Source organism: Otolemur garnettii, unplaced genomic scaffold (assembly GCF_000181295.1).
Source record: "Otolemur garnettii isolate 467f Iridium unplaced genomic scaffold, OtoGar3 scaffold00019, whole genome shotgun sequence".
NCBI lineage: Eukaryota > Metazoa > Chordata > Mammalia > Primates > Galagidae > Otolemur > Otolemur garnettii.
In genome coordinates this window covers 25,609,315-25,617,837 of record NW_003852414.1, presented here as the reverse complement: position 1 = coordinate 25,617,837, position 8,523 = coordinate 25,609,315, and the positions used below count along the sequence as shown (strand labels likewise).

The 8,523-nt window shown below is 48.6% G+C and overlaps 1 protein-coding gene across 1 annotated transcript in view; it reads right to left on the bottom strand.

Annotated features, from left to right (window-relative positions):
* Window positions 1-874: 874 nt before the first annotated feature.
* KLF6 (Kruppel like factor 6) overlaps window positions 875-8,523 on the bottom strand; it is an 8,286-nt gene continuing 637 nt past the window's right edge. Inside the window, exons 2-4 of the mRNA XM_003786840.3 lie at window positions 5,797-6,373; window positions 4,349-4,472; window positions 875-3,920 (exon numbers count right to left, since the gene is read on the bottom strand). Coding sequence (XP_003786888.2) covers window positions 3,869-3,920; window positions 4,349-4,472; window positions 5,797-6,373 — 753 coding nt within the window. The 3' untranslated portion in view covers window positions 875-3,868. The remainder of the gene's footprint in view (window positions 3,921-4,348; window positions 4,473-5,796; window positions 6,374-8,523) is intronic.

Below are 8,523 nucleotides of genomic sequence, written 5' to 3'. Positions count from 1 at the left end.
CATCACTCCTGACTGGCTCAGTCAAATCTGAAAATGGACTCCTGGGAGGATCAATTTGTACCTGTGCAGCCTGTCAGGAAAAGAAAAAAAAAGAAAAGGCATCTAAAGCTACTCGCTATAAATGTTTAAAAAGACAAAAAGCTGCCCATTTTATGTTTCAAACAAATTCTATACTAAATGAATCCCCCTGGCCTTAAAAATTAAAAAAAAAATAAAGATACAGACCCATCTCTGGCCGGTTGTAATCTTGTGCTGGCCTCTGGGGCTGTGCAGACCAGGAAGCCTGGGATGAGGAGTGGGCTACGGAAGGCTGTGGGGACGGTCCTCTGGCCTGGAATCCCTGCCCTGTCACCCGCACCTTCCCAGACACACCTCAGCCAGGTGTACACCAGGTCGCAGGGGAGGTGGGTCCCGCTCCAAGTGGTGACAGGAACAGGCCGTGAGGTGGGGTGTGTGGGCTGTGGAAGGAAGCCAGGCGATCCTGTCACTGGGTAGATGCCTCAGCACTGTCCCTGGCTCAAGTGACAGGAAGATAAAACACAGCACGTGTTTCCCCACTGTGCCCCACAGCCCAGGGAGGTTTCTGTCCATCTTCAGAGCAGAGTGCTCACTGAACTGGAGGGACAGCAGCACCAGGCTCACTGACCTTCATTCTCACCTCCTTTATGGCCATGTTGAAATATTTCCTCACAGGCCCCTGGGACCCACTGTGGTGAGAGGCAGGGCCTGAGCAGGCCCAAGGCCCTCCGGATTGCACAATGGAGATTTCCCCGGAGGAGGCAGGGGCCAGCGTGATTAATGCAGCAGGAATTTGTTTCAACACCACCACCTCCCCCTCCCTCCCCACCCCCGCGAAAAACCACCAGACTCAAGATGCTGATAAGAATTCTTTTATGTTATTCCAATAAAAAATACATTCATACAGAAATATAACAATCTTGCAAAAAACAATTTCAAATAAAATCTTGTAAAACAAAATTTTACAAAAATCTTACAAAGATTCTTTAGATAACAGGGTGCTTCCAAAAAAAAAAAAGAAAGAAAATTTCACTAATAGAAATTTTTTTTTTAATTTCAAGCAAAAAGTTTCTGCTTGATTGAGGCTCAGTTATCACCTGAACAGAATGTACTTCCTTAGGTACCCACTTGTTATGGAAATTACAGGCATTGGCGTGCATGGTGCCAGCCTCACCGGGCGGACAGCTCTGATGGGGGTTTCGTAAGTGAGACAAGCCAGTGCAAGTTTTTTTTTGTCTTTTGTTTACCTTCTTGCCTAATGGAATTGTTATGGCTAAGCACAAAGCAGGGCCAAAAAAGGAGTTTTTCAAAACGCAGCAGATCCGGTGCTTGCATTTTGACTTGCCAAAAGAAAAGTGCATTTTCCCCCTAAGCAAAATGAAATGAGTTTTTTAAGGTAAAATGTATTCATCAGCCCAGATTAAAAAAAATATATATATCCAGGTTATGTGAGCTTTCATCATTGCTCATTTCCAGGAAGATCAAACAAAATACCAACCCAGCCAGACTCACACGTGTATATATATATGTATATATATATGTATGTATATGAGGAAAGATCCTCACCCACGTTGGCAGCTGTGGAGTGTCAGCTGTCCACGCCGTGGCATGCCAATTTGGGGAAATTACTCCTCGGGAAAAACTGGAAGAACCTACATGCTAGAAAAAAAACAGCTTCATCTGCATAAAAAGTGTTCTAGAGAAGAATCCTGTGATTAGCATACTCAGGTCAGATCTTCTAATAAGGTCGAAATTCAAAATCAAACAAAACTAAAGTGTGTCTGAGTCCAGCTGGGGCCCAGGGTTCTGTTCAGGCTACCTCTGAATGGCCAGTGGTGCCCCATTCCAGACCTGCCAGCGATGACGGGCACAGTTGGCAGACTGGAAGAGATTTAACGCCGGGAACATCTTCAGCAAATCATTAAATTAAAGATAAACCTATATAAAAGTTACAGTTTTCATTTTCACCTCCTTTATGGCCATGTTGAAATATTTCCTCACAGGCTGTGGAATTTTCTAGCTAAACATTCTAGTCTCTCCTTAAAAAAAATATTTATATATTATCTATATATATAATATATATATACACACATACACATACTGTACACACAAATATACAGACACAAGAATTCCGCCCACTTTTTAAAAAAAGTAGTATACTTTCTGTATTTACCAACAGAGAACTAGATAGATATGTGAAACTTGTGCCTTATTTAAGCAAATACATTAACATTGGGGTTTTTTTAATACTTCTGCATCTTTAATATGTGTGAAAATATTACATATTAAATACAGCCGGTGTGTGATCTATACAATTGTTGTGCAAGGTCTGTATGAACGTCTCAAGGTGGCAGAATTGGTCAGATTTTTCAATTATTGTGTGTTTTCCATTTTAACACTGACAATCCAGGTGTCTAAAATATTGAACAGATACTGACGTGTTAAGGGAGTTTTCATCCGTTTGTGTTTGTGAAGGAGGACCGTAGCGAGGGTTTGTTTTTCTGTATTATACATTGATACAGTACAATGCCAGGTGAAAAGAGAGCCTGAATAAAGCACGCGTCACCCACACCCCTGTCCGAGACCCCCCCGCAGGGGTCACTTGCGTAAGGCACCATTATGAAGATGAACAGTGCAGTAACAGCTAGAAAACTGGGAATTAGTCCTCAAGGCATAAATGAGAGAAACGCAGCTGCATGAGAAAAGTTTCTAAACGTTAGTGGTTTCATCCACTCAACTGAGAAAGATTTTAGGTTCTTAGTCCAATGTAACATCAGACCAGCAATTCCCTGCCCTGGAGACTTCTTGACACTCAACGCGTGTCTAACTTCTTCAAAGGGCATCACGAAATTCTCCAAAAAGTTAATTCAGGTTCAGAATCATTTAAAAAATAACCCTATGCTGCACAATGCCTTTCTGGAAAGGGGAGTGTTTACAAAATTGAAGGGAAAAAAAAGTGTGTCTTGCCAGGCCCAGATGGGCGGGGGCCCTGTGCGAGACCACCTGCATCTTAGCTGCCGTTCCCTGGAACTGACATCACAGTCCTGACTTAAACACAGAAAGCATCCAGTTCCCCAGACCACGCATGACTTCTGTCTCATAAGGAGAACTTACCATTGTGTTATATTTGTAAATACACAGCTTATACAATGGGTTACAAATGAGCTCTGTTGTAGCGAGCGAGCGAGCGAGCGGAACAAGCTCCTTGACACACTGGGCGTTTAACAGCTGCTCCAGACACCAGGCTCCTCACACAGGGGTGGGGGCGCCTGCTCCCCACGCCACACCACAGGCCACACTGGGTCCTGAGTTCCCACTCCCACCTTGCAAGTTTTTCCTTCTTTTTTGTTTTTGTTCTTTTTTTGTTTGTTTTTTTTCTAAGGTGCAGACACCCCCCTCCCCCAGGAAATGATTGGTGGTCACCTCATCTTGTGGTAGACTCTTCACACTCAAAACATTCAAACGACTCTTTTTTTCTGCCCCTTGTAGTTTTGTCACCATAAGGAAAAAAAGTCTGCCTCACCATACAGTCAGAAATGGACCCTCAACATTCAGCCAACCCAACCACAGACATTCTCAGGGCGCACGCTCACGGCAAAGGCTTCGGAGCCACTCGGAAGGTCAGGAACCAGTGGCGAGTCCAGGGCCACCCACACACCACGCACCACGGGTGTCACGCCGCTTCTCACATGACTTTTTTAGCCCTCAAAAGACCTTCCGAGGAGAGGCCCTGGGGCCAGCTGGGCAGGGTGCAAAGTGGCATGCTTTGGCTGGAACACGCATCCCTCCTTCCATGGCCGTCTCGCAGCCTGGAAGCCTCTTAGCCCACAGGGTTCACCTCTCTGTCCCCTCAGAGGTGCCTCTTCATGTGCAAGGCCAGGTGGTCAGACCTGGAGAAACACCTGGAAGGGAAAGTCAGAAGCAAAGTTAGGTCTCCGCCATTCGCTCCCCGCTCCCACTCCCGACCAACCCCTTCTCTTCCCAGGCTGCCGGCCTCACTCGTCTGGAGGGAAAGGTGGGCCTCTCCTCCCATCCTAGCCCACGTTTTCAGGGACAGGAATGAAGGGTGCCTCCAATCTGTATCCCTACAGTTCTTTAGAGAACACAAATGGACTTCATTTTTAATTCTTCAAATATATAAACTGTCCTAAGGCCGATGGCAAAATGTATCAACAAAATCATTCTGTTTTCACACACACTTGCTACAGTTCTTCTGGGACATGGACAGGCAGGTAAGCACCTGAGTCCCTTCACCCATGCCCTGCACCCCTGCGGGACTGCATCAGCACAGCCCTGGAGCCCTGGCCTGCCGCAGGTTCGGGACACCTACCTGTCACAGTGGGAGCATTTAAAAGGCTTGGCACCGGTGTGCTTTCGGAAGTGTCTGGTTAACTCATCACTTCTTGCAAAGCGCCACTCACACCCTTCCCATGAGCATCTGTAAGGCTTTTCTCCTGGGGAGAGAGCACAAGACAGGCGGCCATGACTTCTCTGAGGCGCCCGGGGAGGGGAGACGTGACAACACGCACAGCAGCCATCTGCAAGCTCACGGACCCAGCAGCCTCCAGAACTGATGATGCGCCTTGATTAAGGACGGTGTCTGCCAATGTCCAAGGGACAAGCAGGCACTCTCTCCTGACCCAGCCTTGGGCCTCTAACTGCCATCCAAGGGAACCCATGCCACCATGAGCAAAGTTAACATGCAATGATGACAATTACTCATGGGGAAATACTTTTGAGAGGAGGCGCCAGCATGCTGGGTCTGCAGCCCTGAGCAGGACAGTTGCATTGCTTTCTCTGTGGAAATGGTTTCTCCCCTCACTGCTGGCTCCTTGCTCACTTCCCTGTACAAGGAGCCTTGTCGTCTCCTTGCGGACCTTCTACATTTCTACAAAACTGAAGTCCTGAGTTTCTGGGAACCCCATCCCAGGGCCTCCTGATCACTCTCTAAATGACAGTCAAATTACCAAACTGACCTCACTCTTTGGACCTGTGAAAAATCTGCACTCAGTACAAGTGCTCCCTGGGAACACAGCGCCATGCCAGTCCTCAGTCTGTGCTCGGACAGGAGTCTGGTTTTGGGCCACCTGGTTCCAGTCTCAGCAATGTCACCAAGCCCACAGGGGACCCTGGTTTGACCTCTCAGTGGTTTGCACTCCTCTGGGTTAAGAGAAGTTTGTACCCTGGTCTCTAAGAACCTTTCCAGCCCTGAGCGGCTCTGCAACTCTTCCCCACTCATCCTAGAGACTTCCGTCTACATCACAACATCTCATTAAGAGGCTGCTGCTGTTTTAACTTGATTCAGAAAATGAAGGCTGTGAGGTATGCAGAGAAAGTCTCTGTAAACACGCCTGTTCCTCAGAGCACAGGAGTAAACACTCCCTGTTGCTCAGAACAGCCAAGCACACTCGGGTCGTGCACCTTCCTCCTGGGCACCAGCTCTCTCCTGGTGACCCTCTGCCCTGGCAACCCAATGGGCACAGACACCGGTGGGTGGGCACAGTGGGCCTGGGCAGAGGTTTCGGTGTCCATGGAAAGTGTGATCTGCACTCGTGAGTTTAATCTGAACATGTCAACCATCCATCCAGCTCAAACGTCCACTCTGTGGGATGCTCTTCTGAATGCCAGAGAGTCCCAATTCCTAGTTGGAAAGGGTCTGAGGAAGTGACCACTTGTCTGCTCTGACCACATCCTGTGGAGCTGGCAAGCTCCTCCCCAGTGCTGGGGCAGGGCAGCGGCACCAGCAGCGGGGCCACCCGGGACCCTGCAGGGACTGACCTGTATGCGTGCGCTGATGCGCTTTCAAGTGGGAGCTTTTGGTGTAAACTTTCCTGCAGCCATTGAAGTGGCACCTGTGCACCCTCCTCCTGCCGTCTGGGGAGGAGTCTCCATTCCCCTTGTCGCCAGGCTTCCCTGAAGTCCCACTGCGCACTTTCCCCGGGGAGGGCAGCTCCCCGGGTGCACACCCCCACAGTTGAGAAGGCTCCCTGCTCAGTTCTGGAGAAGATGGCGGTGTGGAGGTAACAGAGGAACTCAGATTTCCCGAATTGACTAAAACCTCGCCAATGGGGTCAGAGGCAAACTTGGCAGGGGGCGAAAGCTCCTCGGAGCTATCGGAGGAGGACTCACTGCCGACATCTGAGTTCAGGCTGTTGGTCTCTAAGTTGTAATTAAAGCTCGGGCTGATCAGAGGTTCCTCGGGAGGACTAGAGGAAATCTTCAGTTCAGAGTCCTCCTTTTTCTCCCGAGCCAGAATGATTTTGGTCCACAGATCTTCCTGGCTGTCAAATTTGATTTCCGAGGCTGAAACATAGCAGGGCTCGCTCTGGAGGTAACGTTCCAGCTCCAGGCAGGTCTGTGCGGAAGGAACCAAAAGAAGGCACGTGATTGTTACGATGGCAGAAAACAGAACCAAAAGCACATTTCTAAAACCATGCGGGGATGGAGGAAAGAGAAACCGCTGCAGTGTCCCTACAAGGGGCAAAACCTCCTGAATTTAAGAATCTGTGTCCTTGTGGAAGTTAGAGGGAATTTGTTTTGAAGAACGGGTAAGAATTCAGAAGAAAAATCAGAGAGTGAAACCTCTCTTGGCTCCCCAGTGTTGGACCAACGGCCACAATGAGTGATGATCACTGAGCCAGGGTTTTTTTTTAAGTTGTTATAGTTACCAGTGTTGATGTTTCTACTGAGTTTACCGTAAAATGTAGAAAGAGAGCCAGCCTCACACACATTCCACCCCCCCCAACAGGTCTAACCAGATTAGGTGACATTCTTAAGACCCATGTGCAGTAAGGAAAGCCCCACCTTCCCCCATGACAGGCTCACACTGTGACAGACCTCCCTGGACTCACGGCTGACAACACAAGAGAGTGAGCAGCGGACAGCAGGGAGCGGTCTGCTCTCAGGGACAGCGTGAAACTGCAGAGAAACCACCCATTTCCTGTGTCACTGAGATCTAGTGTGTTTTCAAAGAATGCCATTCCCAAGTGCAGGGCTGGCCGCGCATGCCACAGAACTTTAATTACTGCTACAGTGGTCAGGGGAAAACAAGGAGCTTCAACAACAGGGCGGAGAAGTAATTCCAGAATGGCCATCTGCTCTGGTCAGGGAGGCAAGGGGAAATTCCTCCACGGCCCTGCTGGGAGTCCCACTACCAACAAGAGCTTTATCTCCTGGCCAAGAGCACGACTGGATGAGTCATCACCCCTATTCTTTCACGCAATGCCAGAGGAGACTTCCTTTTGAGATTCTGACCAGCGGCCAAGGAAGGACCTGGTTCAAATAGACATGCAGTGTAGTGTGGACAGGGCACCCCCCCAGCCCCGCAACCAACCTTTCAAGAAGCTACAACTGCCGAGATCAGCATCCCCTCTCCCCACCATCTCAAACTTTCTAGCCACTGGAAAAGAAAAATGGTAGGAAACATTTTAGGATTAAATTACATCTGCCCTGACTTCCACTAGGATCAGCTGCCTGCATGTCCATATAAGGCTGTCTATACTACCGGCGACTCTACAGATTTAAATTTCCACAGCAAACTGCTCTTTGGGGCGAACCATTTTCAGGGCACGTCCAGTCCTGAGCACAGCCCACCCGAGGGCTGGAGCTTACTTAGCAGTGTGCCTGCTTCCCATCACCGTACATGCACACCCTCCCCGGCCCAGATTCCCGCACCACAAGCGGAGGGGGAGAAATCCCTGTTTTCTCTTTCCCCCTAAAATTAGAAGTCTGAGTTACACTGCATACTGAGGCTTCCGAGGAGCGGCGGCCATGTATTTTATTGATGTTCCAGGGGAACAGCAAAGCACATTTATTGAGATCTTGTTAAACTTTGATAATCTGGCTAATTTAAGATCTCCATTATGCTAATGGGCACCAGGGACCAGAACGAAGCTCTCAGAGAGTTTAAAAGCCTGCAAGGCGACCTGGAGCCAAGTCTGGCCCCAGCCCAAATCCCAAACGCAGAAGGAAACTACTTAGATCAATTTCAATCACGTCCCAGGGAGCAGCTTCTTTGAGGGGAAAAAACAGGGGGAGGGGGACCAAGGCAGGAGAGGATTGTGTACAATTAAGCAGGCCTGTGAAGGCTGCAGTGCCCTCATTTCAGCCTTCCTCGGAGCTTTCTGGGCTTTCAAACCCACAGAATATTTTGATCTGGTAATTCACTTTGTGACAAAAAGCAAACAGCACAGCCAGGCAGAGAGACAACACCAAACCCTCCTCCTATCTTTTCTCAAAAACAATGGGACAAATGTCATTCTCTCTCCCCTCCAGCACTCCTAGGAATACGAATAGGAGAAAAATTTAAGTTTCTTAAATTCCCAATGCCGAAAATGCCCGTTCCACTAAAATGCCGGAAGCCAACGTTCTTCTTCTCAAACTGAGACTCGCAGCAATTAGGACGGGCTGCTCATTGTCATATGACTGACAAGTCACTGGTGTGCAAACAGTTTTGTTTTGTTTTTTTTTCCTGGTCAACCACAAAAACAGATAAGGAAGGGGGGG